Source organism: Raphanus sativus, chromosome 9, assembly GCF_000801105.2.
Source record: "Raphanus sativus cultivar WK10039 chromosome 9, ASM80110v3, whole genome shotgun sequence".
Taxonomy (NCBI): domain Eukaryota; kingdom Viridiplantae; phylum Streptophyta; class Magnoliopsida; order Brassicales; family Brassicaceae; genus Raphanus; species Raphanus sativus.
In genome coordinates this window covers 22,956,729-22,970,316 of record NC_079519.1, presented here as the reverse complement: position 1 = coordinate 22,970,316, position 13,588 = coordinate 22,956,729, and the positions used below count along the sequence as shown (strand labels likewise).

At 29.3% G+C, this 13,588-nt stretch overlaps 1 protein-coding gene across 1 annotated transcript; it reads right to left on the bottom strand.

Annotated features, from left to right (window-relative positions):
• Positions 1-86: 86 nt before the first annotated feature.
• LOC108826377 (L-type lectin-domain containing receptor kinase IV.4-like) lies at positions 87-3,899 on the bottom strand. Its single transcript, XM_056994416.1, has one exon. It carries the CDS (start codon positions 1,956-1,958, stop codon positions 1,113-1,115), a length of 846 nt encoding a protein of 281 aa, XP_056850396.1. The 5' UTR covers positions 1,959-3,899; the 3' UTR covers positions 87-1,112.
• Between the last annotated feature and the right edge of the window lie 9,689 nt (positions 3,900-13,588).

Sequence of the window (13,588 nt, the reverse complement as noted above, 5' to 3'; positions counted from 1 at the left end):
TTTAACATATAATTTCAAATATAAAATTAACTCAACTTATATTCTTTATATATATATATATATTAAGCTATTTAACAACATAATAAATTTTACCTTTATCTATATATTTTATTTGTACTATTTATTCATAAAAATAGAAAAAATTGAAAGTATAAATATTTACAAAAGAGAATGAGTAATAAAATTTGTAAATCTATAAAATTTGGCCTCAGGCCCCATCACTATATACAACAGGGTTCCATGTTTTATGTGGATAATTCTCTCTTCGTTTCATTTTAAATAGATTTTAAATATGTTTTATTATAAGTATCGTTTTATTATATCCAATGCAAATGTTTAGTAGTTTTTGCACTTTTATCTTTATCTTTTAGTTTATTAATTAACGAAAACAAATAAAATATTGTAATAAATAGGATAATAATAGAAATTTAATAATTACATTAATGTGTGAAAAAACCTTAAACTACAGAAGGAAAGTTTCCATAACTCTACGATCATTCATATATTCTGAACATAATATTCATAGGTGGATAGTCTTGCACTCAGTGTTAGGAAATAGTTGTTTATCGTTTATATGGATGCGGAGTTACGGTTTGGCTTGCAAAGTCCTCGTGATTATATTAGTTTGATGCAAGAAAAGAACTTTAAACTACAGTACATACAAAACGAAACAAAGGAACACTTTTTTTTGCAATATGTTATGGAAGGCACACAAACATTGTTATATTCAACGTCACCTCCACCTGAGAGTACAGAATCAACCATCGAAGATCCACATGTAATCATGTCTATCTCGCAAAGTCCGTGGTAGGTTTCCGACATCATCTCACTCCCATGCAAGTCCAAAGGCGACAAATCTGGTAGCATTGCATCTCCGCTTAGGTAATGTAACACTTGTCTCATCGTTGGTCTAGCCTGGGGGTTGGAGTGAGAGCACAACAAACCTAGTTTCAAAACCATTTCAACCTCTCTTTGGTAATACTCTGTCCCTAGATTGGGATCCTTAGCATCCAGAATGTTTCCCTCACTCCAAACCTCAAAAACCCAATCCACGAGTAAGACCCTCTCACCACTCTCGTTAATCTGGATAGGACGCCTACCGCAGGCAACTTCTAGTAGGAGCACGCCAAATGCAAAACATCAGTAGCAGTCGTGGCCTTTCCTGTCCTCACGTGATCAGGGGCTAGGTATCCCCATGTTCCAGCGACAAGAGTGGTCTGAGGATCAGTACCATGACCGCGCAACCGAGCTAAACCGAAATCACCAATTCTCCCATTGTGCTCTGCATCTAATAAGACGTTGCTGGCTTTGATGTCGCGGTGAATCACCACTTCCTCCCAGTCCTCGTGGAGGTAGAACAAGGCAGAGGCCACGCCTTTAATGATTGTAATTCTCTGTTTCCAGGTGAGGGTAACCTCGGAACTGTTATACAAATATTTGTCTAAGCTTCCATTGGGCATGTAGTCGTACACGAGAAGAAGTTCCTCTTTCCGACGGCAATAACCCAAGAGAGGAACTATGTTCCGGTGACTCATCCGACCAATAGTTATGATCTCAGACACAAACTCTTTCAAACCTTGTTTGGATTGGTTGGAAACTCTTTTTACGGCGATCTCTTTCTTTGTATTGGGCATGACACCTTTGTAAACGCTCCCAAACCCGCCGGATCCGAGAAGGTGCTTCTCCTTGAATCCATTGGTGGCGGAGTACAGGTCTTTGTACCTCAACCTGTTCTTCCTGAATTCTGTTTCCCAGTCTTCTAACTCCTCCGTGAACTTTCTCCTCCTCTTAAAGATTAAGCGCACGAGGAAGATGAAGATGAGCAAAAAGATAAACATGAGGGGAATCAACACAACAATAAACAAGGCACCCAGCGACCTTATCATGGTTATCCTTTTCTGCTTTTCTGGAAGTTTTGGAAGTTTTTGTAACTCTAACGGGGGAGCTTTCCCCTTCATCTGGAAACTCCACCAAGGATAACATGTTCCGATCGAAGCGAACCGGTTGAAGACGAGAAACCGACGAACATATCTTGCGAAAGGATCGAGGATAGATCCTTGACAGTAGAGACAAGCGGTTTTGTAGGTTTGTCATGATTGAAAGGAGCCATTGTTACGTTGATCTGATGTGTTTGTAGGAACCTTATTTCACTACGATAGGGACAACTGATATTTATAAAAATAATAAGAACAAAAATCAAAAAATACAATACCGAAACAAATGAATGAAGAAAAAACTGCAGAGTCGAGATGGTTAATCTCTTTCCTTAAATCTTTAAACGCCCCGTAGTGTGACGGTTGCATAGCGCTCAGATTCCCAGGATACAACTGCAGCATTGTTTCTGTTTACCATCACCGAAAAACAGAATCTATCGACCCTAGTTTTGTGTTGCACTCTCAGACTCAAGAAATAAAAAAAATACTAACATGACTATTCAATATAGGAGAATGTGGTTTTTCTTTTGGTATTAGATGTGTATTTTTCTACATTGCCATGAGGCTTTATATAGAAAACAATGAGAAGCACAAGTTTCATTTTTTAACATAAAATGAAACCTCCCATGGTGCACTAATGGAGTCTTTTATTTCTTGTCATTATTATGTGAATTCATTTCACATTTTGACCAAAAAAATTAAAGAGTATAATTATTATTATTTGACTCATTCAAACAAAATAATATACTTTAAATGGATTTCTTTTTTATATTTTATCAATATAAAAGATCACATATATTTGGTTTATATGATTAAGTTAATGAACATGAAATCCAACTAACAAATCAAAACCCAAATCCAAATATCTAATGTGTATATTTGTAACTTTATAAAAGTTTCTCAAATCACACACATTAGACCTCCATTTCTCATTCACACTAACTCTATTTTTAGCATATGAATACATTGCTAAAAAAATAGTTCCAACAATCCCCCACATGAATAGAAATGCTTCTAGACACTAGATGACTCGACAGACTTGACTTCCTAGACAAGACTCGACAAGACTCACCTAAAGACTTTTGAGAGTACAAGCGAGAAATTCACTGCATGATGAGTTGGTAGCAATTTTTCAGCCTTGAACCAGTCATTGTTAATAGCTATCGGATTTACTCGGCCAGGAGGTGGCCATGATGTCTTGAACCTCCCGGGCTTTGGTGTAAACCTAGACAATAGCCAAAACACAGCTTCATTCTCTCACAGAACTAGGTTCTCTATTGTGTTCATTGTGGCCGTGAACAGTCCTGGTTATCATGAGTGAACTTGGAGAATATAGCCTTTTTATTCTCCTAGAAACGGCCCCATTTCACACTCACAAGGTGATTTGCCATTAGTTTTGTTTAGAGGAATATCATGTACTACTCCATTCATATCTCAAAACAATTGGCACAAATCATTAAAAGCAAATGCTTATCCTTTATTCCTTACATGTAGCACTGTTTAATCATCCTGGGAACTGGGTACAGACCGAAGTCTGACAGTGCTTTGGGCAGATTTAGTTTGACTTAGTTGTCTCCTTGAACCTATTTCTTGGGATCTCCAATCTGATAAGTAGAGTTACCGCCAAACCTCATCTTAGTTCATAGGCTAAACCCATTCCTCTTGATGATATTACAATTTGATCTCATGACACACCTTTAGTAATAGGATCCTAGGTTGTCATCACAGTGAACATAATCTCTTGAGATTAGTCGAGATCAATTGTTTAATGATTTTTGTCATCTTTTTTTTTCAAGATACAAACAACCATTATACATAAAACTCAGTGTATAACACTAGTTTTTTTTTTTAATTATATTTTGATAACTATCACAAAGTTCATTTGGCATCTTGCCAATAACTTTATATGGTAAGCAAAGCTTCCCCCACATTTCTTGAGATAGCTCAAAAACATGTATATTTACATTTAACATCTCCTAAGAGTTTAGAAAGTTAATCTATAACTCCTTTAGATTTAAATGAATAATAAAAACAATTTCGAAAATTGTTACAATTTTCTTTAGAATGTATTTCATTCTCAGAAAATGACTTTTTAGATACAACTATTTTCATAGTTCTCTCAAGTTGATTTATAAATCTAACTTGTATATATTTTGAATTAATTTTCCAAAACATATTTTTGCTTTTAGCAATTATACATATCATTATATGATATTGTTTGTACCATCAAAACCACCATTTTTTATGGTTATTCTCAAACATATTGTCTTTAGAAACTACAATACACATGTAAGTTTCAGTCATATTGGTCTAAAAATTCTCACTGGTTTTGTATGGTCAACCTTTTTAAGAGGTGCATTTAAGCATTGACGAAATACAAATGTTTTGATTAATATCAACAAACATTTTATTTCTTATGGCAAATGATTTATATGTGGCAGACCTCTCCCAAATTTAATTTGGGGCGTCGACTCACAAAATTCATTTCCATCCATACAACTAGATCTCAAAAGATCAAAAATGTTGTTTATAAATATGTTTTCATCATATTTTTTAAACTCGACTCCTTTTTGTTTTCTCATGGTCATCCATTCATGTGCTTAATAATTAAATTAAGTTGTTCCAGAAAAAAAAATCTGAAACTAGAAAACAAAACGTTAGACATTCTCCTTCAAATAAATTGTCTTTAACCAAATCAAATCAGTAACACACTTTGAACAAAATAAATTATTTGATCATCTTAACGCATGTGTTTGACCACACTTAAGAAATGCTTTCATGACCAAAATCAATGCCAAAAAATAGTTTCACTTTACACAAAAGTGAGACTCAAACCGGTAAACAAGGTCAAAGCCTTAGAGACTAATAACAAATTCTTTTGATATTTACCTTTATGAGATAGTAAATAATCAAAAAACCAATCGTTAGAAGCCTAATAAATAAAGTTCAGAGATGAAACCAATAAAATATTCAGAACTAACTTCCCTTTTCCGGTTCAAGTAGAGATTATAACAAATGTTGATTGTTAAAACTCACGATCAGCACATAATCATTCAACCATCGCCATGAGTTCTTTGTTTCCTGTGCTCACAACAAAACACTTTAAAAAAAAATCAGTTTTTGTTAGTAAAATAATACAAACTTTACACAATAGCAGAATTGGTTGGAGAAAGCACAGCTCCAGATTTTGTTTCGAGACTGTTGATTAGCCTGTTCTTAAAAACCAGAACTTTTAACAAATATCAGTATTGTTAGTGCAAAGCATAAACAATATTTAAAGATTTAAGAGTGTAGGAACCTTATTTCACTACGATAGGGACAACTGATATTTATAAAAATAATAAGAACAAAAATCAAAAAATACAATACCGAAACAAATGAATGAAGAAAAAACTGCAGAGTCGAGATGGTTAATCTCTTTCCTTAAATCTTTAAACGCCCCGTAGTGTGACAGTTGCATAGCGCTCAGATTCCCAGGATACAACTGCAGCATTGTTTCTGTTTACCATCACCGAAAAACAGAATCTATCGACCCTAGTTTTGTGTTGCACTCTCAGACTCAAGAAATAAAAAATACTAACATGACTATTCAATATAGGAGAATGTGGTTTTTCTTTTGGTATTAGATGTGTATTTTTCTACATTGCCATGAGGCTTTATATAGAAAACAATGAGAAGCACAAGTTTCATTTTTTAACATAAAATGAAACCTCCCATGGTGCACTAATGGAGTCTTTTATTTCTTGTCATTATTATGTGAATTCATTTCACATTTTGACCAAAAAAATTAAAGAGTATAATTATTATTATTTGACTCATTCAAACAAAATAATATACTTTAAATGGATTTCTTTTTTATATTTTATCAATATAAAAGATCACATATATTTGGTTTATATGATTAAGTTAATGAACATGAAATCCAACTAACAAATCAAAACCCAAATCCAAATATCTAATGTGTATATTTGTAACTTTATAAAAGTTTCTCAAATCACACACATTAGACCTCCATTTCTCATTCACACTAACTCTATTTTTAGCATATGAATACATTGCTAAAAAAATAGTTCCAACAGTGTTAAACCATCGTAATCAACCCAAACCTGCATCCGCTCTTCACTATTCAAAGTAAGGTCTTTAAACTGACCTGTCTCGTCCCAGTACCCCGCAGGTGAACTTTTCACTAAATACAAGCCATTGATATCTATTCCGATAGTGTTATCATTAATATCGCTGTTTAGTTCAACAGAGAATATATCGTTTGTTTCTTTACTTGCGATGTTAAGGTTGAAGAGCCCGAGGTGTTCAACCGGGAAGACGAATTTAGGAGCCACGACAAAGGCGATGCCGTGGGCGCTAAGTGTCCGGAACTCGGAGCGGATGGCGAAGACAAACGTTGTGGAGAAGGACGAGACGGTGTCGTTTGGAGAGTCTCTGAACCGAATTGGTTGGCTGTAGAAGGCGTGACCGGTTTCATGCGTTGTTGATGAAATGGTTAGCTTTAGTAGACCGGTGGGTGTGACGCTGGCGATCCCTTGGAGGGTTATGTTAGCAGTCAGTGGAGAATGGAAGCCATTGTAAGTGAAGTTGTCGAGAGATTGGGAAGAGGACTTTAAGAGTTGAAAAAGTAGACTGACAAAGATGAAGAAAATGGTGAGGAGTTTCACGAACATGGCTCTCTTCTTTTCTATAAAAACACTCTTTTTTTATTTGGTATATTTGAGTTTATGAGAAACTGTCTATTTATGTTGGGTAAAGAACGCATAAAAGTCGTATTTTTTCCAAAGGAAAATTCGTAGCTTAACCTAAGGAAGGAAAGACTTCGGGGGTTGACCTATTTCGCTGTCACAGATGAGTGTGAGAACACTTGAAATATCATGCGTAATTAAAACCCAATTTTTTTTTTTTTTTTTTTGCAAATATTAAAACCCAATTTACCTGTTGTAAAACGTGCATAAAGAAAAAATCAAAAATAACAGCACCGAATCGACAAAATAATTTATGTGAAGTCCACTATTACTATACATACACAATAATTTTTTTTTGTTTCTACATGAACAATCGATTTGATCATTTATATATATATATATATATATATATATATATATATATCACCTCTGTTTCTTTATAAAAACTCTCTCACAATTATCTATATATTTGAATGAGATTCAAGCTTTGTGCAGAATGAATTTATAAACAATATTTAAAAGATATTTTATTGAAAAATAAACTTTATATTTGAGCATATAAAATGTTTGGCCTCTACCAAATTGGTTTAGTTTTCGATTTTTTGGTACATAAGTATTTTGTTGGGCCAAAACTTTTCTTTTAGTGAGCAACCTACAAAATTCAGAAGCATTTAGTTACAAATTATGAACATCAATGATTAGTTTATTAATTTGGTCGAACAATTCTCAGTCAAAGATACATGTGAAATTTCATTTTTATGTGAATCCAAGTTCACATGACAACAAATAGACCTCACCTTAGTAAACGACATTACAGAATGAATCTCTTGGTCAACACCAACAAGTTAGACGCTAAGCTAAGCATCCCTAGATATTATTTGAGAAATAACTTGTCATGTGTCATCATTACATTAATTTTGAAAAAAAAATAATGATATGACATACTAACAATGATAACATATATGGTCTTGAAACTAACTGTGATATTTAAATTTACTGATAAATTATATTTTTGGTAAAGTTTTAAGAATATGGTAGTAGCTTATAAAACATCACTAATATAACAATAAAAAATATAATAGTAAAAATAGAAATATAACGATATTTACATTTTTGAAATAATATTTAATTATATTTTATAATTATATAATCTATTACTAAAACAATTCTTCAAAAATTTATGCAACTTTTTAAAAATTTTAATTTTCTAATTTCAATACCATTAGTTAGTTTCTTTTTAATATCTATAAATTTTAGAAATATTATTTAGTTTTATGTTTTGATAATTATTATACCTAACAAAATTTTCTCTTAATATTATAGAACTTGATTTAATATATTTAACCAAAAGAAATAGATAAAAACTTTCCAAAGTTACCATTTTAAATATATACATATATTGTGAATGAAAATATAAAATAATATTTATTTTATCTTATTTTACATATAATTAAATTAAAATTTAAATTTTGTAAACAAATAGTAAAATATAAAAATTAACAATATATTATTTTAAATAGTAACTTTTATTTCTGTACATGGTTCAGGAAACATTTAGTTTTCTTTGAAATTTGAGCAATAACTGAAAGCTTACTGCATATGGAATTCACACGATTGAATTACCATGTTTGGTTCTGTTTTTACGCACACAATAAACCAATAAAAATTGTTGAGCCAACAAAATAGACTTGTTCGGTTTGATATATCAGAAGGTTACCTACATAAATGATTGAGCCAAAATTAACAATATGATGATGTGCAACATCTTACAGAAAGTACTCAAAACGAAAAACTAAGATAAAAGAAATATCCCAAGTTAATTAATTTTTTGATGCCTTACATAAAGTAATTTAGATATTTAAAAGACTAGGTAGTAATCCGCACTATATGCAGAATAAAATAGTTTATTATATTATTTATTGTATACTGTATTAAGAGATTTGTTGTATAGTTTTCATTTTGGACTAGTATTTTATATATCCTTTTGGATTCAGTTAATTTATTCTGATTTCAGATTTTTAGGATTAGAAATTTAAATTATATTCGAATATATACAAATTTTGTTTCGATTTGGTTCAAATCATTGCGTGTTCGGTTACAATTTGAGTTTGAATACCCATTTTATTTATGTTTTTAACAAAAATCCAAATAGATTTAATATTAAAATAAAATAATATAAAACATAAAAATTTGAAAATGTAAGACTATTTAAATTTACATAAAATTAATCCAATTCAAATATTTGGATGGAGAAAAAAATAAATATTTTCAGTATTTTGACCATTTTCTGTTATTTTAGATATTTACTTGTGACTATGTTGATATTTTTTAGATATTTTCATATTTTGAATATCTAATAGATATAAAATTTAAAATAATTACGATATTTAAATATATAACCTTGATATAGATATTTTTGATATCTAAAATATTTTAGTTTGGATCACATTCGAGTCTGATTATCTGGATATTAAATTTTTAGATCCATCTTAGTACTTAATTAGTTTTAATTTTGTGTTTAGTATTGCTTTCAGTTTTAATTTTGTGTTTAGTATTGCTTTCAAATATAATTCAGTTTGGTTCTTTGGATTCAAATGTTTTACCCAGATTTACTTTCTTTTACTAATATAATAAAGGAAAATAAAACCAATCTAAAACAAATATTCTCAATTTATTTAATTATTGGACTATACTTTAAAAATACCAATAAAAATGGTTGAGAATCTTGTCAATATCTTTGGACATGTTGCAAAAATGACATGGTCTAAAACCAATAACCTATATTTTCTTTAAAAACATTCTTGGTACATATAACAAAATATATTACAATCGAGTGAAAAGTGTTAGAATTACGTGGAAAATAATGTGATCTCTTCACTTTTCACTCTTCAACCACCCGAATTCTTTTTTCAATTCACGAATTTTGTTTTCTTTTAAAAAATTCTTATTTTTGATTTTTTTCTTATAATCTGATTATGTTTCTAATATTTGGTCTGATATTTAAACTCCGTCAAGAAAAAACAATATTTGGCTTACTAACGATCCGACTTTTTGTGTGGTATTTTTACCTCAATTTTCTTAATTCATAACCAATTACAATTGTTTCCGTATACAAAAGCTTCCACCATGACTAAGTTTGGCAAGATACAAAACTTTCAGTTTCTAAAAACACTCTCATTCTTCTATTTTAGTTGATGTGAATCTTAATCATTTTTTAATTTATTTCTTTAAAAATGATATTATTCAGTTGTTGTACGAAGATGACTTCAGTTCACTAATACAAATGTTAAAAATACAAGAACTAAAATGAGTTGATTAAAAAACAACTAGTGTGAACACATTAAATTGTCTACGGTAGAATCAGAGCCGTGCTTCATGTGGTTTCAAAAAGGCTTTTGCCACAGACCCCCAAAATATATAATTTTTAGGGCCCCAGATTTCTAAAAAAAACTAGTAGCATAGTAGTGGTACTCAATTATTTTTTCATTCAACCCAAGTTCAATAACCTAAATTGCTTGTAGATGTTTTCTAAATTAAAAAAAATTATTGTCACTTTTTCCAAATTTGAGAAAGAAAATATTGTCCGACATATGTCAAATTCCTAATTTAAAAAGGAAAATAAACGACTACTTTAAAGATCCCCTATATATTATTTTAGAAGCACTAACAAAAATAACTTTCACTTCATGTGCTATTTAAACTAATGCCATTTCCTAGGTGGCATGTTCACATTCACTCTCACAACCATCTTGAAAAAACCCTTACATTACTAGAAAAATTACATGTATATGTCATTGATAAATCAGTCCAAAGTTTAGTATTATTAAGAGTATACACATAATCAATCCCTTACTTATTATTTCAATCAATCATGATCGTAATTTTTTTTCCATATATAACATACCGATATAGTTTCCATAGTTAACATTTTTGTACAATATATAGTTAAAACCAAATTTTATTAAATATTCATTGAACTGCAGTTTTCATTCGGTAATAAATAAAATAAAATCACAAATATAAGTTGATGAAACTTTATAGGTAAAAGAACTATTAGTTACCCGTTCTCACTTGGCAACACTTTATATGGTATTTTAGTAATACAAAATTTCTGTATAATGAATAAAAAGTTCTGAAAAATGATTTTAAATAAATAAGAAAAGAAAAGAAAAGGTTTAATAAAATTTTTTTAAAAGTATTAATGAATATAAAGTGTTGTGTCCTCTTTACTTTAGCATTTTTTCTGTATGATTGAAAATACATTATAAACATTATTATGTATACCGTGAATGAATTATGTTTCCATATTCATTAGCATCCATAATTATCGTTTTCATTTTATTTCCATAATAAACATTCCGATAAATTTTACATACTTAACATTTCAATTGCGTTATTCATTTTGTTAATGAATAACCTGTTTTGATACTCAACCATTTCATATCCCATTATCAAATTCTGATACAATGAATAATGACCATAACTCATATATATTTGTTAACAATGTCTATAAAACTAATATGGACCAAATAATTAAGTTCATGTCTTTTCAAATCAGCCTAATTAAGTTCATGTTTTTTGGTTAGGCCAATATATTGTATAAACATATGTCTAAACATATATATAATATTAACATTAATTGGGTTTTTGGCCAAGAGATAATATTGTATATATATATTTGTCTAAACATATATATATACATAAGTTTTACGTTTGTTGGCTTATAACTGATTGTACAATACTTTCAAAAAGAAGTCCATAAATTTCATGCAATCACTTAAATTAAACACATTGACTTTTTAATTAAGGAATCAACATAACTGTTGACACTGCAAAATAATATTGGATGGAGTGAAAGTATCATTAAATAATATCCTATATTTTATTTCCTTTCATATAATACTTTCCAAAATCATATATTAATTAATTTTGTCTCCATAAATATTCGATCAGGTTAACTATATAGTCAAATATAATAGTCAATGTTTTCTAATTTTTCCCCCTGCATATAATACTTTCCAAAATAATAAATTATATAAACTTTATGAATTTGGGGTTGTATTTTCGCGAATATTCGTTTGACACAAAACTTTATGAATTTTTGGGGTTGACACTAAACTTTATCCCTATGTGACTATATATATCATACTAAACTAATGTGTTTTGTTATTTTTCTTAATAGCATTCTGAACACACTATGTTTATATATATTTTTCTTAATAGCATTATGAAGACACTATGTTTATATAATAGCACTCTGAAGACACGATGTTTATATATATATATATAATGAACATTCCGATAAATTTTGGAATTAATGGTTTGAATTTATTGTTACAGAAAATATACATATGTTAATAAAATCATATGATAATAAATATTTATATTGAAATATACTATATATCTATGTCAATGTCATTGAAATTTAATTATATACCATATAAAATAATATAATAATTATTTTGATTTATTTACCATAAAAATATTTTAAATAAACAAGAAGTATTTTTTGATTTATGTGATTACTCTAATCCCATATATATATATATATATATATATATATATATATATATATATATTAATTGAAAAACAATTAATTACTCTAGCATGTGTAAGATTTTATTAATTAATATTTTTAAAAAATCTTAAAAGAGATCGATACACTGAATATATATTTAGAAGCTATTAAATCATCTAGCGAGAATATGGAGCGAGAATATGGATTGCAGAAAAATACTTATTTCCTAATCCTAATCCCTGTTTCTTCGTCACAACACCGATTGAGAGTAATTTGAACTTTAAAGTGTCGATTTTGATAATCTGAAATGACAACGTTTTTATTTCAGCACACTGGTTTCCTTAAATGAGCGTAGAACATTTTTTAATGTTTAACCAAATGGGCTACATACATAGTAGAATGTGTTTTGGTTTAAAAATTGTTGCATACCCAAAATCAATGCAAACCATCATCACTTTAAATTAAAATTTTGTTACAATAAAAATATAGGATTGGGCAAAAAATCTGAATCCAAAATACTGAACCAAAGGCAATCCGAAGAATTAGTACTTAACTTTAACTAAAATTGGTTAGATATCCGAACGAGTTTAAAATTTTGGTATCTGGAGAATAAAACCAAATTCGATTCGAACCAAAAAAATTCAGATATCGTGTATATTCGAAGCAGATTTATATACTTAAATATATTATTTATTTTTAACTTTAATATCTAGAAGAATATACAAAATATATAAGATGTTTTTAAGTTGTCCACAATTCTTGGAAATATATAAAATTAGTTAAAAATACATATTTTAAAATAGCTAAACGATACTCAAGACATCAGAAGTATTTAAAATATCTATTGATTTCCTATTCAAATATTTAAGCTAAACCAATTTTATGTTAATATTATGTATTTGGCATACATTATTGAAATTTATATGTTATATATTATTTTTATTTTTATATTTTGAAAAATTTAAAGTATGTATGAACTTTAATATTTTTTAAATGATTTTAATGGGTTATCCAAACCAAATCCAAACCGAATCAGCAAAGATTTCAACCGAACAGAACAAAACTAAAGTAAATGGTATCCAAATGTCCATCTCTAGTCAAATGTAAAAATGGTTATTGATAATAAAATATGTGTTATTTATAATATTTAAATACAACATTTTTGAGAAAACTCATTCCGCGCAGGGCACGGATTATTATCTAGTTCCTAAATATTGTATATACAAACACAATCTCATATCAATCTGTTTTTTTCAAGCCAACACACGTCTTTGTCTTTGTTCTATTTAGTATTTACCATCAACTCTCTCTTGCTATTTCATGATCACCAGATCTTCAAATTTTGTAGTAAGGTATTTATTTTCTTTGTAGAATTCTAATATAGCTTTGTTTGTTAGCTTTTTGAAGTGATTATTTCTAATTATTATTTATTAATTTCAGAAATT